This window comes from Anser anser, assembly GCF_964211835.1.
Source record: "Anser anser genome assembly, chromosome: 1".
NCBI classification, from domain to species: domain Eukaryota; kingdom Metazoa; phylum Chordata; class Aves; order Anseriformes; family Anatidae; genus Anser; species Anser anser.
The window spans coordinates 65,281,205-65,308,739 of record NC_139720.1 but is presented as its reverse complement, the minus strand read 5'-3'; the positions used below and the strand labels follow the sequence as shown (position 1 = coordinate 65,308,739).

Genomic DNA, 27,535 nt, shown 5'->3' with positions numbered 1-27,535 from the left:
CAGGACTAAGGAGCTCCTTAACTGATAAAGGCATCACTTGATGTGCTAAAAAAGGTTTTTAAAACAGGAGGGACTGGGCTGATGTTCTTGCTGCAATCCAGCAGAAACTTGAAAAGACTTGAAGGGGGCACAGAAAAAAAGCTGCAACGTCTGATACCACTAGACGTATCCCATTGTGTCCCACATCCTCGGTGAAATCTGCTGAGAGTGCACCGGCAGCCCCCTCACCCTAGCCATGTCCACCTAGCTGCCAGAGCAACCCCATCGCTCCGATGTTGTGGGCTCCATGTTCTCCTAGCTCTCTGCACAACAGGCAGGCAACCTCCACCCTGTGATATTCTCTCTCACATCTCAGTTTCCTTCAACCTTGCAGACTCTCTTCTCTTTCCTTCCTTCCTGACTCTAGATTTCTCTAAAATAATGTTCCAATCCTTCTTCCAATTCTCCTGTATTTAATAACGAGTCACATGCTCATGTCCAGAGGTCTCTCTCCTGACTTGTCTCCACTTCTTTCTTGTAGTGATCTATATACATGGTATTTGGCTGGCTAGACTGTGATTCACGGTGAAACACTGATGATAAGTTTTGGAAGAATGGGGAGGTGCTCAGGGAGACCTGTGGTGAAGATACTTACTAGCAAAAAGGGAGAGGTATTGGGAGTCAATGACTTTGAACTTCACATCTGGGTCATTCAGTCTCCACTGGAACAGAGAAACACATTGAAACAAGGTGTTTATACATTTAGCCAAGCCTAGACAAAAGAAATAAGCACAAGTTTTGTTTTGTTTTGTTTTTCCACCAGATGGGCTCACAGCTTTCTCCTTCTTACTATGACAACCTACCCAACAGCAAAAGACTGGCAATGAGCTGAGATCCCCCAGGACTCGTTCAAAGCAGGAAAGGACAAAAGAGTCCAAAGGACAATAGAGGCCAGAGAGAGAGCAAAACCATCCCAAACAAACAGAGAAAATGGTCCTGACACAGCCACGATTATCCCACATAGAAGTAGGTAAGGACTCTGGAAGGGATTAAATACATCTCCCACAAAGAGGAGCTGGGGCCTGAGAAGGAAGGAAATCATTACAAACTTTATTCCCAAGCTCTGAGGGGACGAATACACCATTGCCATTTGCACACAGCATGGCCGTTTTCATAGACTCACTGCTACTTCCACATGGTCTGTTCCTTTGTCATCCTGCTTGTGCAGCACCTCAAAGTAGTACCTGCCTGCAGCTGACAACCTGTGAAGAACAACATGTCTGTCACCAACAGCATTAAAGAACATTTCTTAGCTTGTCAGCAGACAATGAGCGGAGAGCAACCGCGCCCACGAAACAATCTAATTCTCAGGGTGAGCAGGGATAGGGCTGCCAAGAAAATCCACATGCCGACAGCTAGATAGGTAACTTCCCTTGTGCACCTGGAGCACTTCAGACCCTTCTCAGGTAACTCTGAATAACTCCCTTTCAGTCTCATCTGCTGGGTTTTGGCTTCTGGGAAACCTGGCCAGTTCCAAGGCAGGAAGCTTAGGGTACAGTTCATAAAAAGAAGTCTGAATTTGCTGATGGCTGCTACCTCCAGGGAAGAAAAGTTCCATGTTGCCTTTCTGCAGTGAATCAGCAAAGCAACTGGCACAGGTATGGAAGTGTCACTTCAGCTTTGGTGATATCCCAGAGCATTTCCTTTCTCCACATTGCTAAATTCTTCAGAACAAGTCTGTGTTGTTTTCCCCTTTCCTTGTGATTTCCTGGCCATGTGCAAAGGTGGCTGGGAGTGAGGGACTCTGCTCACTCACCTCACCACCTTTGACTGCTGGCTCCGAAATTTTCCAAACTCCCCTGGTGCTGTCCACTCCTTCCCTGTCTGTGAAGAGACAGAAAACGCTGTAATTAAGAGGAATTTCTTCCCTGGTTACTGTGATGGAGCAATAAATAAGGAAAATTGAGCTGCTCCTCCTGGTAAATAGTCTGTGAGATCCACAACCTGTGAACAGATTTAAGGTCTGTAATCATGAACCTGGGGCTGCCAGCTGCAGTGCCAACATGCAACTGGCTTAGGTTACGTCGCGACGTATTTGTCTGGCAACTGTGGCAGTGGTTCCTGTAGCAGGGCAGGAAAAGAAATTTGGCTAGTTCAAGGTAGCATGTAAGACAGGAAGGCATCCATCCCCACAGAAACATTCAAGCCTTTATGGAAGAAGCCATGCAGCGTGCACTGTACCTTGCCTACGCTGGCCAGCAGCTGGAGACCAGAGGTCTTTTCATCTGGACTCAACCAGAACTCAGCGTTGTCATCCGCAGCAATGGCAAACTGAAACTCCCCTGTCAAGAGAAGGAGGGAGTAAGTAGGGCTCTGGGGTAAGGGCTTGTACACAGAATGGAATATGCTCCTCTAAAATGCTCTCTTTACCCTTTTTTTTTTCTGGTGATACCAGACTTAGCCTTTGGACATTAACCTCTCCTCTTTTGACTTTTCTGAATTCTCTAGCTCTGCTGTGATTAAAAACCAAACATCACTTAAGGTGCAGCTGGTTCCCTGTCCCTCCTGCATTGGCTTCACCTGACACCTAACCTGGAAAGCTAAGAAGTCTATGCAAGGTCACCCTTGTTTTTGTTCCCAGAGCAAATGTTTTGTGTGAAAAGCCACGTCTGAATGGAGGAACGTGCATGTGGAGCCATGAAGGGAGACAGAGATGTTTGTGTCTGGCTGTTCTGGCCAGGCTACAGGGATGGCAGTCGAGGGCCAGAGGACCAGGAGAAAGGGGCAAGTGTTAGCATGCTGCTCTGGGCAGAATCACGTAGCTGGGTGACACAGATGTCAGATGGTGTCAGACAGTACTCATGCACCCGGGGAGCAGTAGGAACATGAACAATGTCACGTACAGTCCTGTGCATGTGAGGGAGGGAAGAAAAGCTTACAGGCCACTCGCGCCTACGTACACGTCATGGGGCTGTGCATTCACAACAGCATTGTTTTTTATCTATCACTTCCAATCTGTTTTCTTATGTGCTATTCCTTTCCACCCTGCAATGGAGGCAGACGTGCTTCATCCACGCCAGGGCCACAGCCAGCTGGGCTGCCTACGTGAGGGGCCTCACACTCAGTGGGTGAGGGCACCCCTGCGCAGCACCAAGAAGGGACACGAGCAGCAGCACAGCAACCTCAGGGCCCTCACCATCAGTGAAAGGATGCAGGTAGCCAAATATCCGAAGACCGTAGTTGGTCCATTTTGGGGACACTGCCAGTTTCTTCAGTGTAGTTCGTGTCTGAAATGGAAGGTGAAAAAAAAATAATTAGATGTGATAGGAACAAGAGGGGAGGGAAATGGTGGGGGACAAAAAACGTGCAATAGGTGGGCGGAGGGAAGTATGAGGTTTCTTTTGGAAGGAGGAAGGGGGATGGTGTGTGATGGATGCAATGGGAAAGAGCAGGTGAGATGAGAGTGGAACTGGTGCTGCTCAGGAGAGGGAAGAGCTGCATGGGGGATGCCAGAGAGATGCTGGCAATGGGACCTGGCATTCATCAGCCACTTGGAGGGAGAGCACCGAATGCAGGGCTCTTCCATGCTGTGTCCAAGGTCTGGCAGGCCAGTAGGGGCAAAACGAGCCTCCTTCCCAAGGGTCGCTGAACCCCTGTGAAAGCTTCTTGCTTCCCCAGGAGTGGTAAGAAAGAAGGTGATGGAGAGAGATCGGGACAAGACGCAAAGGGAGCGAGGGTGATCGAGATAGGAAGCAGAGCTGGGAACCGTGCAACAGAGACTGACTGCTGGGGTCTTACTCACGTGGGGGTAGAGGGGGAAGTGGAGGTTCTTCCTGAGCTGCTCGGTGGAGCTGCCGCACCAGTCCTCGAACACGTGCAGATTGGCCTGGCCCTGGAACTGGGGGGCAGAAGCAGGGCACCATGAATTGCTGTGTCCCCATCCCCCTGCAACCCTCCCACCTCCCTCCCCTGCTCTGCCAACCTCAGCCCCTGCCCCAGCACTGGAGAGCTTGTGAGAGAGAAGAAAGATGCTGCTGCTGCTGCTGTGTCTAAGCAGCTGCGGGTCTGGGGCCGGGCCAGGTGACAGTCTGAACAGCTCCAGGGAGCTGCGACAATGCTAGGGAGAGCTCAGTTAAATGGCTGGGGCTCACTTCATTTGGAGCCATCACAGAGGTGTTAAAGCAGAGACCAGTGCTATGAGGTCTGGGATATGTTGTGGCGTGGCAGCAGCCATAATGATCCAAGCAGGGAGACTCTAGGGTCTTACGTCCTCCACGAAGGTATTCTGGGCTCCCCCACCATTTCAGGGCTGTTTTCCTGACCCATGGAAGAGCGGACACCCTCAGGAGGGGAGATGGCAGATCTCCTCGAAGTCTGTCTGTGAGGTGAAGCTCAGGGACGACAGTGGGGAAAAGCAACTGCTCTGGGAGACGGAGGTATTGGCAGGGTAAGGAGCAAGAGCACATGGACAGTGTGGCCTCTGCGTGCCCACAGAGACACAGAAATGCTGAGGAGAGCAGGGGTTCAGACAGCAGAGGAGGGTGTGCAGGGGTGGCTGTCCCCGCTACCCCACCAGCCCCACGGGGAGAGGCTTTCTCTGCCTGACGGAGACCTGCAGTACAGCTCTGCTGGGAAAAGCCTGGTGGCTGCTGTGGGATCGCAGATGCGTGCTCCTTGAGGAATAGGCTTTATTTTGTCACAGCCATCCATAAAGGAAGGGCTGGCTGCCTCCCAGGACAGCCCAGGCTCTCTGCGTGCAACCAGTGGAGCAGGATGCTGAAACCTTCCTTGCAGAGTTGGCATCCGAAAGCGGAGAATAAATAAGCTGGAAACTGTACAGGCAACCTTAGATGGGGAAATGCTGAAGAAAGGAATAGGTTGCCTTGGGACTGGGGAGGTTTTCCACAGCTGTCTTGCCTATATAAGGAGCTACAGAGCCCAGCCAAGGCTCTGCGAGCAGGGCTTGGAAACATCTGAATAGCACCCAAATGTCTACAGATGGCAGCAAATTTCTAGTTTTGGTCAGGGAAGTCTCTCGAGCAGGGCTGCAACAGTGTGGTGGAGGAGGATGTAGCCCCTCCATGCACTTCTGGCAGAGAAACCATTTCACGGAGTTATTTTTCCCAGGATAGCAGGTTGGGGTTTCGTTTTGTAATAAACTGGGGCTTGAAGGAAGGACGTGGAGCAGACTTGGCCTGGCCCCAGCTTATGCAGTAATGCTCTTTGTGAGCTGTGGGCTTTAGTCATGCACGTGAAAATCATCTCTGCGTGCCAGGCAAAACACATTCATAACTACTGCTGCTCTCGAGTGGTCTCTTGTCAGCCTGCTCTCGCTGGTGTCTGCACTGCCTGGGCTTGGCTGATGTCTGGATGTCCCTTTTGTTCCCCACTGCCCTCTGCTTTCCTCCTCTGCTGACATCCCTCAGCCCACACTCTGCCCGTCGGGCAAGAGGAAAAGCAGAGAGACAAAGCAGATGTAATTTCCCCAAGTGATGCTGCACAGAATGAGAGAGGAACGGCACAGAAGGCTCGGGGCAATGGCTGTAGCCAAGAGAAACTTGGAGCTCTGCAGGGAGCTGCGATACAAATCAATCACTGCAGGCGTGACACCGAGTTGCAACCTAATTGCTGGTCAGTCCCATGCACCTTGGAGAAATCCAGGTTCTTACCCAAGGGTCTTACACTGTTTTCTCCCCCAAATCAAATAAAAATTGCTATTTCTTGTGGAACATACACTGAGGTGAACAAACTGGGCTCCCACAGCTAGTCACTGCCAGGAATCGAGTCCTGCAGCAGTCGGTCTGTTGCTATCCACAAGAGATGCTGTTTTTTCTTCTGAGAGAACTGTTTGCACACTGCAGATAGCAGCCTCAGATCTCTATCAAATGCAGCACAACACTCCCACACCGTGGACAGGCTGGTGCTGCACTGCCTTCCTGGCAAAGACACCCGGGAGATGCTCCCGAGACTCAGGGCAGTAATGGAGCTAAGCTGGCTTTGGAAAGGGGTTGTTCAAACACCAAAGCAGATCTGTACGAGGGAATTCCCAAAAGAGTGCCCAGACCTGCTCCTTTGCTGGGGAAAATTGGACCAGTCCCATCCTAATGCAATACTTTACTGTAGAGTTGTGGCAGTGGGCAGCCTAGTAAAAGGTAAGGCAGACACCCCTGTACTAAGCGCTCTGTCAGTGCTGTAAGAGATTTCTAGCCTGACATCCCCACCTCCAATGTCTTTACAAGACATCTACAAGGACTTTCTAGCAGGAACTAATGTGATTGCTTTGCTTTCCTGTACTCACAACAACTAGAAATAATTAACCGGTAAATAATAAGCATTTCTTGCATGTATATAATCACAGAATGTTTCAGGTTGGAAGGGACCTTAAAGATCACCTGGTTCCAACCCCTGCCAGGGGCAGGGATGTAGTTTCAGTCTTTTCTAAATCATTTTTTTTCTCCTGTGTTGCAGCAGCCTACTTTCCTCTGCTTCCTCTGAAGGGGAAAAGAAGAATGTTATTGACAGATATGTGCTGGCTGCCCAAAACGCTGCTCTGGAAGTGAAAACTGAGCTACGCTTTAATTTTAGGCCCCCAAGAGTCATGAGTGCAGCAGCTGTTTTGAAACTCTATCACCTCTGTCCCTCCAGCTCGCCTCATGGCTGCCCAGTGCAGGCAGCTGAGAAATTCCTGTTTGCTATTTGGGTCCCCTCTGGAACATGCAGAAAATAATCTGCTTGGGGTGTTTGTTGCAGATTGCAGCAATAAATGACACCGTCATTCACAATCCATGCACAGAGCTCCTGAGAAACGTTGATGGACTGTTTCTGAGTTTGGTTTCCCAGTTTGCATCTGATTTTCAAAGGGTTTGAAATTTACGACCCGGTAAATAACAAGTTAAGTTGTCCTTCTCCCCTCAAAAGCATCTGCTTTGGAAATTTTGGGTAGACTTGCTTGGCCAGCACCAAGAATAGAAGCCCAGGGGCTGGGCCATAAACGGGAGCTGGCATTATGCGGTCTGTGCTTTCCCATCCAGAGGCTCCTCCTGCCGCTCGGGTTCCTCCCTTCCAACCCCACCTCCCGGTCGCTTATCTCCACCCTGTTAACACAGCAGTGTTGCAAGAACCCAGCTGGGATCCAAAACGGCCACGGGTCATGCACCAAGGGCACTGTTGGCACAGCGCACGTGCACCACGAGCACGCCCCCGGGAGCTGTTCTTCCCCAGGAGGTCTGGGCAGGGCGATGCCCTCCTGAGCACAGTGTCATGGGCACGGAGCAAGTAGTGCCAGGAGCCCCAGGGCAGGAGCAGAGGCTGGTGCCGTGGCAGGCAGCAAAGCTGGGAGGGTTGCAGCAGCAATGACATGCTGGGACAGGATGGAGAAGAGAGGTCTTTCCTAATTTAATCCTGGCCAGCCTTGGCATCTCAGGGGCAAATCAGCCGTGTGCAACCCCAGGAATGCGCAGCGCCGGGGACGATAAATGCGGCTCAGAGAGGGCCTAAGCCAGGGAAGAAAGGCGACGTTGTGCTGCGAACCCAAACTCCCAAAGCTGAGTTCATAAGCCTCTTCTGTCTGCACAGGGCGGCCGCTGTCCCTCCTCCTGCCCAGGCCAGTTCCCCCAGCTGGGGGACGTTCAGCAGCGAGCAGCTGGACTCTGCTGCAAGCTCTGCAGCCACTTGTGGGAATCCGTCAAGATAAGGCAGCAACAGAGACCCCCTGTCCCTCCCAGCCCTGACACCTGATGGTTGTGAGCAGCCAAGGGAGGGATGTGGGCAGGGACAGCTTTGTCTTTCAGTCCTGTAAGGAAAGGATGCTGCCCCTTAGGAAAGGTGTTGGGGGAGGAGGATGCCCTGGGACAATGCTTTGGCTTCGTGCAGCACTGGTGCTATTGAGGCTAACTGGGAGCGTTTCTGAAAATTTCCCTATCCCTACAGTGGTACAAAAAAATGGTGACATCTGTGGTCCCACGGTGCAGGTTTGCCCTGGTGATGGCTGCCGGGGATAGGTATCGTGCACTGGCACCTCGAGGAGCCCGGGAGCAAGACTGAACCCTGCTTTCCCCCACATGAGCATATAATATTTTTAGGGGTTTCCTACATGTACACGTCCCCACCACATTATCCAAATCTGAAGATTTAAAGCACCCATTTCATCTCCTGATACCAAAGGAGGAAAACTGAAACCTGTCCTTCTTTGGTCATGCTGGCTGTCAGCGCTCCCTGCAACCCTGTTAATTATTCATGTTTGTCAAGAATATACCTCTGTTCAAACAAAGCCCAGCTCCATGACCTGTGGGAGGCAAACTGCCTGCCCTCACCCCAGGAACCAGGATGCAATTAAGTGCTTAGAGATGTTGCCGGGAGGGCACAATGGGATCATAGACCCCAGGTAATTAATTTGGGCAGAGTTACAGGAAAACTTAATCCCCGGGTCAGAAGAAATTTCATCTGGCGGTTAGGCAGACGGCAGGCAGCTCCACACAGAGCCATGTCTGTGGATCCCTCTCCACCTCATGCAGCTGGCACCGGTGAATTCCTGGCCTCTATGTGCAGGCAGGGAGGGAGTGGAGCAAGGCCAACCAAACCCACTCCCCAGCCTGGTGCCTGTACGCCCTGGGACTCAAAAGCCTTCTTGCAGCGTCCCTGCTGCACACCGCCTGATGCAGGGCACAGCTGGGGACGCAGGCACCCACAAATTCCCAAATCAGTCATGTGTGCTTTGCTTCCCAGCCTGAAGCAACAGCCCTCCACCTGGCAGGGCTCTCCTCCCCAACAGGGAGCAGTGTGGGACCAGGCAGGAGGCACCTTCGCAGGCACATCCCACCCCAAGTCCTGCCCCTTCCCCTGGGGCAGAGCACCAAGCTGGCACCCAGGCCTGCTGCCTGGTGCCAAGCAGGGAGCAAGGCGCAATGCTGTGCGCAGCACCCACCTTCTCCCAAGCCACGCTGCTCACCCCACTGGCTGCATTTCTAACCCAGTAATGGCTCATTGCACACCACAGCTGGCAGATTTCAAGGCTAACAGGCTTTTGAGAAATCACCAGGAGGTGGAAATCAGAGCCAACAGGCAAAGCCTGTGAGAAGCTATGGAGATGCCACGCTGAGCCTGTAGCACCCGGTGCTGTGGGATGAGGGAGCAGTAAATGCACCGTGTCAGCCCTGTGTGCTGCAGCAGCCTTGGCCCTGAGTGAGCTCTCCGTGGGCCACTTGTCCGGGAGGCAGCACTTTCTAATTGGTGCCGGTCTCTAATCACCTCGAGGAATTTAGGGAGCTGACTCCATTAGCCAAATGCCCCCTGGCTGGTGTCCCTCTCATTATCGTCAGGCTGCATTGCTCCCTTATCTGAAGAGGAATGGCAAGATAAGGGGACAGCAGAGGAAAGAATAAATGAGGCGTGAAAGAAACAAAGGGAACATTTGCCCCAGTCTTCAAGGGTCACCAGAGAAGGTCTCCGTTCATCAGAAGTGTCAGTGAAGTGGAGAGACCTCTGTGTACAGTGAGCAGGGGTTGGGTAACAAGCAAATGCCAGAATATGAGCGTAGCATAGCCTCTGCGTGCCACAGTCATGTGTTTGCTTGTTGAATACTTGGTCCTGTGCACTCCCAGATCTGAATAAACCTCACCTTTTGGGGACAGCAGACTGCCTGCTCTCAGGGAATTATGGGCAGGTGCTTGATGCCTTGATGGCTGGGAAAGACGCCTAATTATCAGGAATCTGGACACTCCTGTCTTTCCAGATGATTACTTGGGTCTGTAAGTGTCATTAAGCCAGGAGGGAGTGATAGGGAATGGACTGTTAGCAAAGCAAATGCATTTCCAGGCAGAGGTCCCTCCCTTCCACAGGTCTCTAACTACAGCTCCCTTGTGCAAAAGGCTGGAGAAAAGCACAAACCTCTGGCATCCATGGGACAGGGTTGTCCACAGCTGCATAATTCGACTTATTCCTCCCACCTCTTTGATGCTCCTGGTTCTGAAATACAAGTAGAGGAAAATCAAAGTAACCTGACAAGTGACCAGGTATTGACACCTACACGAGAGGGCCTGAGTCTGTTTGCAAGAACATGTGAGAAAATAAGCAAGTTCCCATAATCGTTCCAAAGAAGAGGCTGGCCATTGGAGACACAGAGGAGTGGAAATGCTCCTTGGCTTTCTTGACACCAACTTTCCAGAGTGAGCCATTGAAGGAATATCAGCACTTTATAATGGCTGCTAGCACAGAGCTAAAACTTAGGTCATTATCACTTGTTTTTTTTTTGTTTTGTTTTGTTTTTGCCCAACCTCATTTCAAAGGGTCCAAGCAATAGTTCTTCCAACACTTCCTTCAGACAACAGCAACAAGATGTACTTCGCTGGAGTACTACAACCTCTCTCCTGACCTTTCATTTCTGCTTCCATCTCTTCCTGTGGCACATACTCAGCCAGCTTCACATCACCACTGCAGCTGAGTATGTCTAAAATAACTCAGTTGACTACAGTGGAGTCTTTGTACACCCGCACTGCTGTGAGTCAGCTCAGATTTTGCTCTCTGGCATGCTCTCTTTTCTTCATGTAGAGAGAGCTGTCTCGTGGGGCCAACATGAGAAAGGAAGGCTTGTCCTCCCAAATGTTCAGAAGACATCCCGAGTCTCCTCACCTGGTGTCCCATCTTCTGACGATAGTAAAATGGGAGGCTTGGGTCCCCACCCGGTACATTTGTGCCTGCCAGAGCCTTAGCCAGTTCCCTCCAGTTTTCATATCCTGCACAGAGGAAACAAAAAGATGTCAGAGTACAGGCTAAAAAAAGAAGCTGCAGCAGTAACCAGAATAAAGTGGTTGGTTCCTCTTGGGAATGAGAGACCTCCAACACTCTTGAATCACTCAGAAGAGACCAGAAGTTTATGTGACAACGAGTTGGCAGACCGACACAGAAAGAAAGAGAAATCACCTTTGTCTTCCTCAAAAGCTTTTCCCTTGTTCTTGTTAATTTGCTGTATTAAAGATTTGTCATCGTTCTAAAACGTATTTCAGAGATTTTATTAATCAGCACAGGACTGGGAACCTCTTTGTAGATCCTTCAGATAATCCCACTGGTCAAACTAAAGATGGCCAATTGTTTAAACTAAGAATCCCAAAGAAAAATAAGACAATAACCAGATTCCTAATTAGTTCAACTGTCAAAAGAATATTATTCTGATTATGCAGCTTTTTGAACAATAAAATTTATCAATCTTCTTTTCTTGAAGGAAATAGTGAATGACCACAAAGACCAAACCTGATAGGACATTCACCTGAAGTACTAACACCTAAACACCTACAGTACTAGCACTGATGCATCACTATTTAAGTGAAGTCAGCTTTATTACCCTCCCAGTCTGCTTGAGACAGGATCTGGTTTTGGATCCTTCTGCAACTCTTGGCCTCCTTGCTCTCCCGAGGGACAAAGAAGAACAGATGCAGCATGTATAACCTTGCAGCTCTCCATAATCACCATCCATACCACTAACAGATGGTGCTGGTGAGCACAGCTCGTGCCTCCCAGCAGTGTTACGGTGGCTCACGCCATGTGGTTTTTGGAGCTACTAAACATTTTGGCATCGAGTCAGCAACTGACCAACCTGCCAGCAGTTCAGCGCTGTGCCCACACCACATGATAGCTTAACTGTGAAGAGCACAAGTGCCCAAACCTCCACCAGCACTTGCTTCTCCCAGGCTGGTAGCAGAGCAGCTCAAAATCTACGTACTGTAGAGCAGAGCAGGGTGCATTTATAAGTGACATGATTTAGATCAGCTCAGTTGAGACCAAGGCAAACCCCAAACAACCCCAGGAACTAGAGGTCACAAATAACCCCTTGACAGCTTCCCCGCCCCAGCTGTGTTAAGCAATTGGCCTATTATTGCACCTACAAACAGAGTTGCAAAACACTGGTAGCTTGTTCCTGAAGCTGGGTGCTGCAGTGTCTGACAGAGGTGAGTAGAAAGCAAAGATGTTGATCCTGCCCCCTATGTTGTGTGGAAAAAAAATGGGACAGTTAATGAAAAGAAAGTGCAAGAATTGTGGAAAATGTGAAGGTAAGTAGTCAGAGATGCCACTGAAGAGACAAGGCTCAGAGGCAACTCAAGTGCCCTGCTCTTCTGACACGTGTTGGCTTAGATGTGTGGTTTTCGTTCAGGCCCTGTTAGATGCTGTTTAGCCACAAATTTCTGATCTAGGTCTTCCCACCAGCAGATTCTGAACTTACGGGGTTAGTCAAAGACAAAACATACGAATATCAATTTTGATCTTCTGCATAAGGATTTTCAGTCAAACAGTCTGGGAGTCTGGGTGAGTAATCTACTGATTAATGCAGCTAAGCATATCTCATGCTTCAGAGATTGCCTGTCATGGGAAAGGAGGAGATTTCTATGTCTCCACATAAAACAGCACGTGAGAGCTTCCACCTCGTTCAGAACGAGGCAGAAACCACTGTTTCCAAATGTCCTGCAGTAGGACGTACAGTCCCACTTGCAATGGGGCTGGAACAGTCTTTGGAGCTGACATAAAGTTCAGTGCTCACTGCTTCAAAGGCTCATTTTACTCTTGGGAGACAGGGGCACACGTTCTTCAGAGGAGAGAGCCAGAAGAGTGGGCCTGGCTAGATCAGACAGGAAATAAATAAAACTGGAAAAAAAAAAAAACAACATGAATAAAACAGTGAGTTCACTGTTGGAGACTCATTGAGGGAAAAAGACACCAAGAGAAGCAGTTCTTTCTTTTTTGCAGAGGGGAGAGATTATTTAATTTTGTTTTTAGACGCAGAACTTCGCTGATCTGTGGAATAAGCTCAACGTGAAATGCCAGGAATCAGCCTCGGCTGGAAACAAGATGCTGGCCACCAAGGCCTGCCTTTTGGGCTGGTCCTCCACGGTGAGTCCTGGGCTTGCCTGCGCTCGAGCTCCTACGCACGACTGGCAAGGAGCCCACCTCGGAGCAAACACAGAAGCTTGGTTGGATACGAGTGCCAACAGCTGACATTTCTCTGGCCCTTGGAAAAGAGAAGGAAGGGGGGCAATTCTCTGTGTTGTACAAATATTTACCTAATGCTTACATCAGCCAAACGCAGAAGAGACAAAACAGCTAGAAATTAATCTGGAGGTAGCGTTTTCCTTGCTGGGTAATTTGTACTTTGGCAGGCTAATGCCCCGACGTGGTAGGAAATGAATTTCAGAAAATAATAGGATAAATGCTCCCCTTAGAGAAAGTTCCTGGTGCTACAGCTCTTCACTGAAAGGTTGTCTTTTCCACCTGGGGATTTCCATGGAGTATCCCTGGAGGTGAACCTGGCTTTCCTTGCTAAGAGGAGGGAGGGAATGATAGAAAGTAGGAGAAGAGACAAAGCTCCTTCAGCACCCTGCAACCAGAAGACCTGCTGAGGCCAACTGCTGCTTGAGGGAACAGAGATGGTCTTCTCCCCAGCACGGGATTCAAGACATTGCCTGGCAAGTATTCTCCTGAGAGTCAGAGAGCTGAGCCCCATGGCTACATCCACTGCTCTGTCTCAAAAGCACCAGACCAAGGCTGTCTACAACAGGCTCAGCCCTTCCTCGAGCTCTCCATGACCACTGCACAGCAGCCTGGCTGCTGGCACCCTTTCTTGACGGCTACTTGAAGTCAACAAGAGTATGTCTGGAAAAAAGCAGTAGGCAGGGACTAAAATGCCTCAGCAAACGTTTAGGTATTACTAAGAGGGAATGCCAGGACTATCAGCTTTAATGGTTTTGCTCCAGCCTCTCTGCAAAACTGGTTCTGGTTAGGATAGGAAAAGGCAAAAAAACATAAAGGCAGGAAAATCAAAGGCTTAGGAGAGCCTGTCCAGCGGCCAGGTGAAGATGTTGGGCCAGACTCTATTGCTGTTAGTCCGTCAGACAGATGCACCAGCCAGCCCCTGGCTTTTCTCTGTTCTGGGCATTTAGCTCCCATCACTTCCTGAAGCATGCTGTTGTTTTTCAAAGCTACTTTTTCACACCAAAAGCCTCCCAGGAAAGCAACCCTGTTGCACTGATGCAGATGCCGCTTGCCAGAAGGGCTGGCCACCCTCCTGCCTCCTCAGCATCAGGGCCAGCCTCCCTGGATTTGTATGATTTCACACCAGGAGGGACCCAAGGAGCAATGAGATGTTCTCAGAGGAACTGTGGAAGGGCAGAAGGGCAGGCATGTTCATGGCAGTGATGGGGGCTTTGTGCAGAGCTCACCCAAGCTGCAGTTTTTATCCTCACTCCATGATCTGGCGTATGGCTGAGGTTACTGAGCCCTCACTGCTAGAGGGAAGCCACTACTGACAGCCCAGTCACCCACCAATCTTTCCCTTCGCCCACAGAAGCTACTGCTCATAACCTAGCTGGTGGCCATCACACAACCTTTAAGAGCTCAGCTAAGGAGGAATACAAAGCCAGAGCTATCATTTGCTATAATGCCACTGGAAAATGCCAACTGCCTGCAATCTGGCGAGAAGGTCAGGGGTAGCACAAATACATCAAGAGGAAGTAAGGCAAAGATATTTCTTGCCCTGGGTCGAGGCCCAAGGGCCTGTCTGCCTCTTCTCAGCTATGCCTTTTTCTGCACTTAGGCCAAAAGCCAGCAAAGAGAACTGCAGGAACAGCAAATGGTGATGGGAGATGTCATCCAACAGCTATGATGGCCAGAACAATGTGCTTGAAGCCTGTCCCAAAAGAAAAATATAATTAAAAATAAATAAATACATAAAAAAGCAGAAACCCTCAGCCAGAGATAAGGGATAAAAGCACCCAGGGAGCTACCAGCCTCAGGGCAGGAGCGTGACCAGGGCTGCTCCGTCTGTTCAGAGATTAGATCCGTCCAGCCGCCAACATGCCTCTGGCCCCAGCCAGCACCTGATGTTTCAATCAGCCCATGAGGGTACCTGGCTGTGTGAAAGGAGGGGAGGGAACCCCTGACCCTCTCAGGTGATCAGCTTTCCCTCCGAAGGTTGAGATTTGAGTACTCTGCTGTTGCTACTGCTGCTGACATAGCTGCAAATGCTATCAACGCCCAGATGCTCGCCAGCCCTTTTGTAGCCAGGCTGAATGCTTTCACTCGGCAGCCTCGGGAAGCAGCAGGCCCACAGGGTGGATTGCTTAGGAAGCTTTTTCCTTCTGATCTGACACCATCCTCCTCCTCTGATGCTATAGGGACAGGGCAAGAAGAAATCGGCAGGATCTTGTTCTTTGTTACCCCCACTCTCCAGCAAAACCCCAGCATGGCATGACATTTTAACTCTCTCTTTGGTGATCTTATTTCTCCTCTCCCCTTCTGGCTGGATTTTTTCAACTTGCTCTCATCCCAAGGAATGTCAGAGTGGTTAGAGGTCTTTCTCAGTGTTATTCCTGGCTGAACAGGCAGGCAGGGGCAGTGCCCAATACCCCCAAATATTACCATTACGTGCCTTGAACACATAGTAGTCCAAAACATATTGGGGAAGTTGCCTGAACGTGACACAGGAGCTCAACTTGGAGCTATTTGCAGTCTCTCACATGCAAATACATCAAGCCTCCTGCCTTGAACACAAACCTCACCTCCACCTCCTGCCTCAGTCGCTCTCATTCAGCTTACAGCCCGCTCACAAACGCAGCGTGCTGTGAGTGCTTTCACCCTGCTGCCTGAGGCCAGGTGTCACAGACCTTGAGATCCTGGCCTGGGAGATCCCAGGGACAAGCTGCCACGCCGTGCTGTATGTCCCAGGCAGCATGGCGTCACGGCTGCAGCCCGACAGCAGCCAGCTCCTGGTCACCTGGCCGAGGCAGCGCTGCATCACGCTCTGGGGAAGCAATGCCAACCTCCCGGCCTACCGCACACACGTCTGCGGTCCCCAGACACCAAGGGTACGAAGCATGAAGAGGAAGTGTAAACTGACCTCTTGAAACAGAAACGTGGGGGAAGGATGAAGTGAAAAAACACAGCCGATGGTTTCTGGCCACGGGGTTAGGTGAAGGTTAGGGCAGGTCATGAATCAAGGGCTGGGAGGCAAAGAAACTATTAAAAGAAAAAAAATCATTCAAGCGTACAGCTTGATCAAGGGAGATTCTCTCTGGTTACTTATTTAAGTCAATAAAAGCCATAGGCAGTGAACTCCTTGCCTTCAGATCAAGATCAGAACAGCACTCCTGGAGTTAAAAGAAGTTAGGAAACCAGTTGTTGCAGAGGGAGCCCATCAAACCTTCCCATTTCTGGTTATCACAGAACTCCACAAAATACAATTGCTGACCTCCTTCAGGCATAAATCACAAGTCGGAGGCAGCTTGTGCAGACAGGAATTACTTCATTCTTCCTCCAGTTAGATCTCTTACTCACTGCTTTGTGAAGGTGCATGGCTTTGCTGCCCATCAGTTTGCAAATTCTGACATCACGCTGCGGAGCATCAGAAGTACATGGGGTATGACTAAGGAAAAGGCAGAGTGCTGCACATGAGAACAAGAGAGGAAAAACGAGCAGATGTAACAGCCCAGGGCACTCATGCACTGTTACCTGAAGACTCACGTGTCAGGTAACACCTGCTGCTGATGCCTTCTCATTATAGGAGGAGTATTTCATACAGGAAGGAGGGAACTGATAGGCAGTGGCTGGGGCACTAACTTTTTTTGTGGAAGATAAAATTCAAATCTTGCCTCTGCCACTAAAATTTTCCATTCTTCGAGTTAAATCATGGGATATTCCTGTGCCACAAGATTATCTAGCAAATATTGCTTACCCCCTGTGAGTTCAGCAGAAATACACACATGGAGATGCAATGCTGGATTTGAGTCAGATAGTCTGTGTCGTCACTACTAGTTGCACTACCCTTCAAAATTATGGGACCAAGCTCATAAATTAGCTCCAGAAATGCCCTAGTTGCAACCTAGCATATGTTAGAATAAACTGACTCCAACCACTGCTTATCTGCACTTGCCATGCTGAAGGCAGGGAGGTTCAGGAGCCAGCTCTGGTGATAAAAGGCCCTTTTGTCCCCGGGACGGCTACAACCAGCAAATGGACAAGGTGCCCAGCCATGGGGGCACAAGTTCAGCTGCACAGCAGTAATCCCTGGCCTGGGGCGACAGCCCCAGTAGCCTGAGCAATGTAGAGGAGTCCTCTCCTGCCCATCCTCACCTCTCTGACCATGCAACTTAGTCCCTCCTCACCTTCCTCTCTTCTGTCTCTGCAAAGTCGCACTAAGGAGCCATGAAGGATTAGATCTGGGGAGGGGGAGAGATGGAGGAGGGTATTTTGAATTTCAGGGAAAGAAGGTGAAATGGACCCAACTAAGGCGTGAGAAGAGCACCCACTGCCATTTTTAGGAGCATATGATGAAGACTATGATTTTGGCACTGCTAACCTCCACAACAACGGGGCAAGAAATCCTTTCTATTCTGCTTCTCTTTGGCAGTAATCCATGGGTCATCTTAACTACTCAAAACACAGGCAGACACTTTCAGATAATAAAATATTTGTTATCAACATTATACCCATAATAGCCGTGCAATTAAAGTCATAAACTGCTGGCAAGTTCAGAGCACGTGGCAGTTGTCTTGCTGCTACAGCGTGCTTGGCCCCGAGAGGTCATGCTGCACAGGCTGACTCCGTGTACGCCTCCTTGTAAGACCCAGCTGTCAAAAGCAAGCAGTCTCTCACTTTTTACATTGTTTGTGCATTGTGTACTGCAACAGATTTTTCAAAACAGCCACAGTTCATGTCAAAAAGAGCAGCTTCCAGTCACACAGAGATTAAAGGCATTTGAGTAATTCACATTACAGTATTGCAATTACGGAGCCAGGCTTTCGCAAGTCATTGTCTTTAAAACGTGGGATTTGCATCAAAAACATCTACTGACAGAGATCAAGATGTTTGGCTTGCTTGAACTACAATACTTGCTGTGCTTGTAAAAACAGGCAGGTTGACAGAAGGGCACAAAATCAGACGTTTGCATATAAGTCTAAATTTTTATTTTTATTCCTGCTCTTAAGATCAAAATCATTTTCTACTTTGTGGACTCCATTTCTTGCCTTTTTTTTTAAAGGGTAACATCTGACTTTATTTTTGGAACAAAAATACCTTTAATCTTGGAACATCTACATGGGTTTCTACCAATTCACTGCCAGTGACCACATCCTCAGCTGCTGATTCACACTCTGCAGCTCTACATACAGTCTGCCTTCTTTTACAAACAAAAAAAAAATAATAAAAAAAATCCCTCTCTGGCCCTTGGGGTGACTGGCATGAAAAGCAGATGTTCCACCTGGTTACGAGCAGTGCAAATGATGTTCCTGGCCTTCTCCCCTCGTCTGCAGGCATCGGTGAGGCCATGCCCTTAGAGACACCAGAGGCAACAAAGGCTCCTTTTGCTGTGGTAACAAGTTAATTAAAGCTAACGTTTGTTTCCATATATCACCAGCTCAGTGGGGCAAATCATAGGCACTGCATCCAGAGACAGAACTGGGAGGCTTCCTACCCACTTTTATTCACATGTACAGCATTGCCGTTAGCAGCAGTAAGAACTCCTTGCAAAAAGGAGCACGTTTCTGAATGCTTTCAGCCATCAGCTGATCTGTAGTTTTGATGCTCCTGATATCTGAATAAACACAACGGAAGCAACATATGCATGAGGCTTCTCTCCCCTGAGCACTGGGAGGTACCTGCAAAAATAAATAACGAAAATGGCAATTCTATACTCAGCAGTCTTTGCCATCTGGTTTTCTTTTTGTAACATAATTGTGCCCAGGAAAGTTCAGCAAGTCATTCACATAGCTTTCAGAAAGCTTTGAGTACATTTTTCTCAACTGATCCAAACACCGCAGCACACTAACACTGCTCAAAGAGCTTTCCAAGGGCTTTTTAATATAGGAGCTGTCTAAGATGTGAAGCTGAATGCCAACTGTGCCTTTGAATCAACCTTTCTTATTTCTTCACAGAATATAGCTAACCCATTATTTCTTCTATCTTGGACGAGGACTTTCACAATGACTCAACAGCTTGCCGCCGCTTCCATGTAGATGCAGCATTCCCAAAATATCTGCTTGCAGCTTGATTTTCAGTCAAGGTCTGTGGATCTTTGTGCTGTAGAAAATGTCTTCCACTACTGCCATGAAAATAAAAATATATATATATATATTTCTCTATTGCCATTTATATTTGCCATTTTACTCAAAACCATTGTTGCCATTTTCTTCTCCTGAATTCATCTCGAAGGCAGTAATCCACTCCAACTCAAATGTATCGCTTCTGTGGTCTCTGTGGCCAATGTTATTGTCCTACACAGCCTGGTTCAGAGGTGACTGCCTCCAGTCACCTTTGGAACAAGAATAAAGGAAAAGAGGAATACAGACAAAGAACAAGCTGGACAAACATCTACCAGGAATGGTGCAGGTAGGGTTGACCTGACTTTAAGAAAAGGAAGCGAGCTCAAGAGACACTCTTGAAGGCCACTCCAGAAATATGATTTATTTGTGATTATGATTTATGAGTTGTTTAAATTATTTGGATTTGCCTATGTTATTGAGGGGAACAGAATGACTTGTCTTCCCAGTGCTCTGCATGGGACACCCTGCCCTGACACCGAACAAAGCTCTGAAGGCAAAGGGACACCTAAATGTGGGACAATACAACATTTACCTGACAGCTATGCTAAGTAGGACACAAAAGCAGGCATACCAATGAATATCAAATTCAGAGAAATATAACACTATGTCCAAACCAGACACCATTTTGTGTTGGAGAAAGGGAGCGATCTGCACCTCTAGCCCATGAGAGCAGGGCAACCTGTAACAATAAGGGGAACTAGGAACACAGCTGACGTGGAGCACAAAACGCTTCTCCCATGACTCAGAAAAGCCTGCTATGAACATCGCAGCACAGAGGTCACTCAAGTACGCTCCAGGCTCATTGCAGCCACTCACAGCAGGAGAGCTCAACTCCCAGTACTGAGCCATCAGCAGGTAGGCAAGCATCCCATCAGACAAAACAGGAACAACTCTACAGAAAAGTTATGAGATGGGAAAAAGCAAGAACAGAGTTAGAAGATCAGGAAACAGGACAGAGTGAGACTTTCTTCTCTGCAGTAAGGACTAGTTTTATCCTCATATTAACAGAAAGCAAGTCATCTAAATAACAAAGAGGACTGAAGGTGCAGTGGTTGAGATATACTTTGGTACTCATTTCCAGGCACACCAGAATAGAGACTATCTGCAGCTTGAATTTTGAGTCAACTGAAGTCCTTCTTCTAATGTTAATGGGTTTTAAACGAGGCTCTAGGACTACTCCAAAAATTTCAGGAACTTGGACACAATCCCTGTGGGCAAGCTTACTTCCTCGATTCCAGTTCAAACCTCAAAACTACAGCTTCTGTTTTAGCTTTGCACATGGTCAAGTGCCGTTTAAAATGGCACCAAAAAGCAACCAGAATTTCAGGATAATCTTCAGGAATGTCTGAAATTCCTCATCAGAGGTGGAGAACACCAAATCCAAGCCCAAAGCTTCATATGGCTTAAACCCTAAATGCCAGCTTTCATCTCTCTTTGTGAAGGATGTGTGTCCATGCCCCTGAACCCACCACCAGCCCTGCTTAGCAAAGGAGCTAGATTTGTAAGACTGTCCTCGTCCCTCTGAGTCATCAAATTCCGACTGCTAGCCAGAGCAGACAAACATGCAAGACGGACTAATGATTTGATGTGTTACGGGAAATCCTAAATACCTATGTGCTATGTCTTAAAAAACCTATTAAGCCTCTGAGTGCTAAGGGGCGTACTCAGGCTCCTCCGGGACACAGGCTCATAAATCCCGTGGACGAAGCAAGCTGCCAGCCCTCCCTCCGGGCAAAGACTCAGCACGGAACGGGAAAGGCCGCAGGGCACAGACACTTATTTCTTGGCCGCCTTCATTTACCCAACAGGGGTTGCTATGGGGAAGAATCACGGTTGCGTACAGTCTCTTTACAGAGCTCCTACCCAGTCATGCAACAAATCCAAACCACCAACTTCTGAAATACCGTTCCTCCTCTTCCTAGGCTAAATCCCACACCGGTGTCAAACCAGCCTGCGCAACAACACGCTTGATGAAAATCATGAGGAAAGTGGGAACCAGGAGGCGTTCAGAGAGATGCTCGGTGTCCCAGCAAGAACAAACCTGGAGCCATCCACAAGCTGGGACATGGCTGAAGCTTTCAGAGTACAGGCTGCAGGGCCCCTGCTCTCCACAACAGGCCCCTGAGGCCATCAGGCGGTCCTGAGGGCTTCCAGGAGGTGATCCTTCTCCCGGAGGGGATGGCTGGGTTAGGCACCTTGGAGCGGGGGCCGCCTGCATTACAGAGCTATCCCGTTTCAGTGGAATGTTTAACCAGGCTACAGCTCTCTACCGGAGTAATAAAATTGCCCTGCCAGCTGCTTAAGGTGGCTTGCAAGGACCGAGCGCAAAGTCACAGATTTCTTTCAAGGCTGAAAATGGTTGGAAATTTCCATAGGACAAGGAAGAGGGGTTCCTACTGCCCTGTCCTAGTCCAGCGAGTACCTGATGAACTTAAGGACAACCGAAGCCGTAATGACTATCCAGTCTGCCGCTTGTGCAACTCAGCACAGGAAATTCACACAGTAATTCCTGCGCTAGCTCCAGAATAAATATCCAATGAAAACATGGACTGACGTTGGTTATTTACACACTGACCTGAGATTTCATCCAAACTCTGTTCTCAGTCCCTTCATTAAGTTTTACTGACCTTTTCCATAGGCTCTTGGTACGATTCCTACTGAGCTCCACTGACTCTGGTCAACTCCATTCCAGTATGGTATGAGTGTACCACCTTATGCAACTTAACCACATATATGAAAATACCCATTTCTAATGTGTTCTGCCAAGCTGAAGGGGAGTGAAAGCAGCTGGCCTCTTTACTGCATTTAGCGAAAGGACCAGCTGTTAAATCATCCATCCTTTGCGTGCTGTTGACCCTACTAGCTCACAGAGCTCCAGGTTATGCGCTGCTGGGAGAGCATGGGACCTCAGCTCCAGTGCCCTGAAAAACTGCAGTATGGTTTATATGCTATATACTGTTTGATGTGAAAGTTCCTAATGCTGTATCTCCTGGGATGGAGATGAGGACTGTGTGTGCATCTGACTTTTTGGTCTCCACAAAGAGCCCAGGGCAGTCTGTTTTTGATTCGTCTTTACATCCACTTTTTCCACTTGCTAATAGAGAAACGCAGAATTGCTGAGGTTGGAAGGCACCTCTGGAAGTCACCTAGACCAAACCCCTACCCACAGCAGTCACCTACAGCAGGTTGCTCAGGGCCACTTCTAGTCAGGTGTTGAATACCTCCAAGGGCAGAGACTTCAAAACCTCCTTGGGCAACCTATTCCAGTGCCTGTCTACTCTTACAAGAAAACCATTTTTACTCTGTTTAAACAGAAATTATTCTGTTTGGTTTGTACCCATTGCTTCGCCTTTTCACTAGAAAATTATTTCTTCACTGAGCAGAGTCTGTCTCATTATTCCTTACTCCCTCCTGTCAGGTATTTGTACACACAGATAAGATCTCCCTGAGCCTTCTCTTCTCCGCACTGAACAGCCCCAGCTCTCTCGGACACTCCTTGTGTGAGAGGCTCCATTTCTGTAATCATTTTTATGGTCCTTAGCAGGCCTCACTTTAGCACGTCTGGGTCTCTCATCTGGGGAGCCCAGAACTGGACAGAGGGCTCCAAATGTGTCTCACCAGGACTGAGCAGAGGGGAAGGATCATCTTCCTCAGTCAGACCTAATGAAGCCCAGGAGGCTGTTGGCCTTCGCTGTAAGGGCACATCACTGACTCACAATCAACTTGGTGTCCACTGGCACCCCATGGTCCTTTCCTGCTCTAGCTGGTTAGTCCCTAGCCTGTACGGGGGCATAGGGTTATTATTCTCAGGGAGGAAGAACTTTGCATGTCCCTTTCTTGAACTGCAGACGGTTCCTGCCAGCCCATTTCACCAGCCTGTTGCAGTCCCTCTGGATGGCAGCACAAGCATCCAGTGTATGTACCATTTCCCCTGGTTTTATATGAACAAATTTGCTGAAGGTGCATTTTGCCCTATTGTCCAGGTCACTAATGAAGATGTTAAACAATATTTGCCCCACTGTCACTCCCTGGTGTACACAAGTGATTGGCTTCCAGCTGCATTTTGTACCACTTCACATTTGTGTTCTTCCAGTCCTCATGGACCTCCGCCAGTCATGACAAACTTTCAACGATGATCTAGAGGGGCCTTGCAGTGACACAGGCCAACTTTATCAGCACTCGTGGGTGCAACACATCAGGTCCCAGGGACTTGTGTCTGTCCAGTCAGCTTAAATGTTTCCTAACCTGATCCTCCTCCACCAAGGGTTGATCTTCCTTGTGGTCTTTCCCTCTGGCCTTAGGGGCTTGGCATTCCTGAAAGCCAGTTTTACCATGCTCACATTTTCCCTTGTCTTCCTTTTTGATACTGATATACCTGTAGAAGTTGTTCTTGTTGCCCTTCACATCTCCCTCCAGATTCAGATGTGCTTTGGCTCTCCCAAACCCATCCCTGCACACTCAGGCAGCTGAGCTGACCCTGCTACCACTTCTGTTACACTTCCTTTTTATGTTTGAGCTTAGTCAGGCACATCCATCCATGAAGACCTTCTGCCACCATTGCTTCTCTTCCTGCATGCTGGGATGGACCCTTCTTGAGTTTGGAGGAGGTGATCCTTGAAAAAACACCCAGTTCTCTTGGATCCCCTGCTCCCCAGAACTATTTCCCATGCAAATCTTTAAGACAGGTTCCTATGCATGGCAGTCTGCTCTCTTGAAGTCCAAGGCTATGATCCTGCTCTTTGTGCTGTTCCAAGATAACTCTGACCTGTTCGACACATGAGGCAAAAAGCATCTGTGAAAGCAGTTTTAAACCAGTCAGTCATCTCAATACATTGATAACTCTGAACTCCAAAAGTTTACAGTGTAACTGCTTTTGCAAGTTCTGCCTATAAATACCTGGAAAATAGAAGTCCCAGTGTACTGGGATTTCAGCCAAGCCACCCATGTGCCTTTTTAAAGACTGTCCTAAAATGGCCATACAGTTAACTACTTCAGAGTTTCCAAAATCACTGTGAACCTTTCTCTGCCTTTCTGTGCTCACAAATACTCCATCACCTCATTAGAAATCCACCTTATCCACAGCAAGTTTCAGATCCGTGATCAGGAGTCTTTGTGATACGGAAAAATGAGAATAGCAGGACAAAAGAGAATAGATCAAATGATACAAGGAATAATGAAAGGTCTCGCAAGCTAAGTTTAGTACTTATATTCTCTCTATATTTATGAGATCCTGATTTTTCATTCAAATAAAGCAACCGCAGAATAATATCCACATCAGCATTTCACAGGATTTAGAAAACTTGGAGCAGAATGTAAATCCTGTTTGCTGCAGGATATTAGGGCTTTGTCTATTTTATTTTGTAATACACACAACTGCCACTGTTAGACACACTGTTCTACTTGGATGATTAATGCCAAAATGATGCAATTAGATTCTAAGCAGCCTATTGTCTGGGAGCTTATCCATCCACCCGAAACCTCTCTGTTGTGATGCAACACGCTAAACAGGTAAACTGGGAAACTAAAACAAAATTGTTCACCTCTGTCAGGTTCATTTTATTGCTGTGCCTGGATCTCAGTGACACTTAAGCCAGGAGGACGATCTGGCTTATTACGTGAAATGAAGTTGGCACAAGTTCTGAACGGCCCAACAAGTCACTCTTAAGCCTTCGTTCTTTTGGCTGACACCATGAATGTATATCACATACATAATTTTTACCTGCTTTAAGGTGTACCTCACTGACTGTCCCAGTGCCCGACCACCCTCTGGGTGCAGAACCTTTCCCTAACACCCAGCCTGACCCTCCCCTGTCCCAGCTCCATGCCGTTCCCTCGGGTCCTGTCGCTGTCCCCAGAGAGCAGAGCTCAGCGCCTGCCCCTCCGCTCCCCTCGTGAGGGAGCTGCAGGCCGCCATGAGGCCTCCCCTCAGCCTGCTCTGCTCTGGGCTGAACAAACCAAGGGGCCTCAGCCACTCCTCATACGTCTTGCCCTCTAGACCCTTCACAATCTTCATAGCTTTCCTTTTCAAGGCTTAATCACCTTGCTTTCTAAAACACCAAAAATAGCAAGGATGAAGAGGCCACCAGAGGGTCTGTGCACTCAGGTTCACATGGACTTGTTATAGTACTGCTACTGGTCCTATGAGAAACATCAAGCCCCTGGGCACTCTGATCTTCATTAGAAATAAAAAACAAAAAACTTTCTAGTGAAACAAAACAGTTTTCATCTAGGAATCTCTGAAGCTAGCAAAGTCTCACTGGATTTAACTTCAAATGCTTATAACTTTGCATAATTGGGAAATGTCAGAGTAATGTTTTTATGCATCTTCATATATGATCAAAAGCGTGGTTGACAGAAAACCACATGAGACACAGCATGCCCCAGACCCTTAGAGAAATCCAGTTGCTAAAGCTTTCTGCTGCTGTAAGTGACCCTTGTGTAGGGATGCCCTTTATGAACATCTCTAACTATTTTGCACCATCTCATATGAAAGAAGAGTTTAATTAGTAACTTTATCCCTGTTGCAGATGTTAAGGAGCAGTTACAAGAAACATGGAGAGCATGCATAATTTTCCACTGAACTTTACAGAAATTTTTAGGATGCTTCTAAATTTGAGTCCTGTACTTAACCCTAGAAGCTTCTAAAGGTCTTCTCCATAAAGACAGAGTCTGCTTGTGCTAGCAGTGTAGTAGGGATTCTGCAGAGCTAAGCTCTCATGCAGCTACACCTCAAATGACAGGAGAAACAGCCCAGACAAAACACTATCCTAAAATTATTAGGACAGGAAAGAGATCACAGAAGAGGAAAAAAAAAAGGTTTGTTTTTTTTTTTTTCTACCAACTCTGCAATAACGAGGTGACTATCCATCTTCTCCTGTCCCTTCATAGTTGGCTCCCCACACTTTTTATTTGATTTCTTCTCCCCTGTCATTCCCTTGCACACTTAGATACTTCCAGCCTCTCATATTTTTGAGGTAGCACTCAAACGCTCCAAGTGATCCTCTTGAGACTCCTTCAAGTCCTCTCATGTTTCCCCGAGAGCTCTGTCTCCTCTTTCATCAACTGCTTGCAAGTCCTGTCCTGGTCTTACAGCACTGGAAAGAAATGCAACTCGATAGCATTAATAAAAGATAGCTAGTTCCCCCTCTCCCTTTCATCTCCTCTTCTCTGGCCGCAAGCGATTTGCCTGCCGTGAGGCAGTGAGTGAGTGCCTGCCTGGGCTGGCACTGCCATGTTGAGCTCTGGGACCCACTCCAGGCCAGGTTGCCACCCGAGCAGGATGGCAAGCAAGCCAAGATGTTGCTCCCCTCGGCTGCCCCAGCCTCTTGCCAGAACCTCAGGAGGAGAAGACCTGACAGGATCAACTTGGATCAACCCTGGAGACAGGGGAGCCTTCCTGACACTCCTTGGCATTGCCTGGGGAAGCTACGTTATGGTGGCACACCAGAGGCTCCCACCCAACCAAGCACCCCTATCTCCCCACCCAGCCCAGCATCCCTCTGGGGACACCTCCACTGAGTGGGATTCCCCAGCAGCCTCCCACACAATCACAGCTCAAGGCACCTCCAGTTTTTGTTTAGAGGCCACAGACAGCCCATGCCCCTTCAAGAGCCCCTGAGAAACCAAACACCACTCCCCGGTCCTTTCCTGCTCAGTGCCCAAGGCTCTTCTCAGAAAAACCCATCAGATTTTGTGACTCATACCTCACACACAGGTAAAGCTAAGAAAACAGACGATGACTAGATAGAGAAAAGAATAATTAGCTGTCATATGAGAAAAATTTGTAAGAGATTCTTCCCTCCCAGGACTTTCCCACCTAAGACGTGAGAAAAGCACCAATTACAATCTCCCAGAAGACTCCCAGAGCTGCAGCAAGGGTTGGGTGTGATGGACACTAAGCAGCCCTGCTGTCTATTGGCCTGCTGCAAGGGCAAGGGGGAACCGTTCGCACTAACGTCCTTACGGTGTAGGGTAACATTTGTTACAGCAAAGTCCTTTCCCCTTCCTGATCTGACAGGGGTAGCACCAAACTCAAATGGACTGGTGGGAGCAGGACTCAGTACTTGTGAACCTGAGACGGAAATTAAAATCCTAGTGAAACCCTGATGTCTTCAACACCACGAGCATGAGAGGAGCTGCAGCGGAGCGCACTTGCTCAGCAACCTGATGTGCTTGCTTTAATCGGACCCCTTGAGACACCAAAACACGATTACAGTTGAAGAGGTGACACAGGACAGCATCTCAGTATCCCACATTTTATCTCTTTTAGTAGCTTGCTCCAGTTTTTAAATCAAAAGGAAGGTTTCTGACTTACGGTGCTGTAAACTGCCAGCTGAAAAAACAAGCCAGGTTATTTTTTGCTCTTTAAAAAAACAAAAACAAAAACAACAGGGATTTTGCCCAATGGTCAAAGCTGCCCAGCAGCTTGTGTATACAGCTGTATACAATTTGTATGGGGCTGTACAGCTACAGGAGCGCAA

At 48.4% G+C, this 27,535-nt stretch overlaps 1 protein-coding gene across 2 annotated transcripts in view; it reads right to left on the bottom strand.

Annotated features, from left to right (window-relative positions):
- Positions 1-27,535, bottom strand: part of B4GALNT3 (beta-1,4-N-acetyl-galactosaminyltransferase 3) — a gene marked incomplete at its 5' end in the record, with an annotated part of 60,372 nt that overhangs the window by 14,660 nt on the left and 18,177 nt on the right. For both annotated transcript variants that reach the window (XM_083819816.1, XM_083819817.1), the window contains 8 exons: positions 635-701; positions 1,163-1,241; positions 1,796-1,863; positions 2,221-2,321; positions 3,176-3,266; positions 3,782-3,877; positions 9,865-9,942; positions 10,606-10,709. In XM_083819816.1, coding sequence (XP_083675942.1) covers positions 635-701; positions 1,163-1,241; positions 1,796-1,863; positions 2,221-2,321; positions 3,176-3,266; positions 3,782-3,877; positions 9,865-9,942; positions 10,606-10,709 — 684 coding nt within the window. The remainder of the gene's footprint in view (positions 1-634; positions 702-1,162; positions 1,242-1,795; positions 1,864-2,220; positions 2,322-3,175; positions 3,267-3,781; positions 3,878-9,864; positions 9,943-10,605; positions 10,710-27,535) is intronic.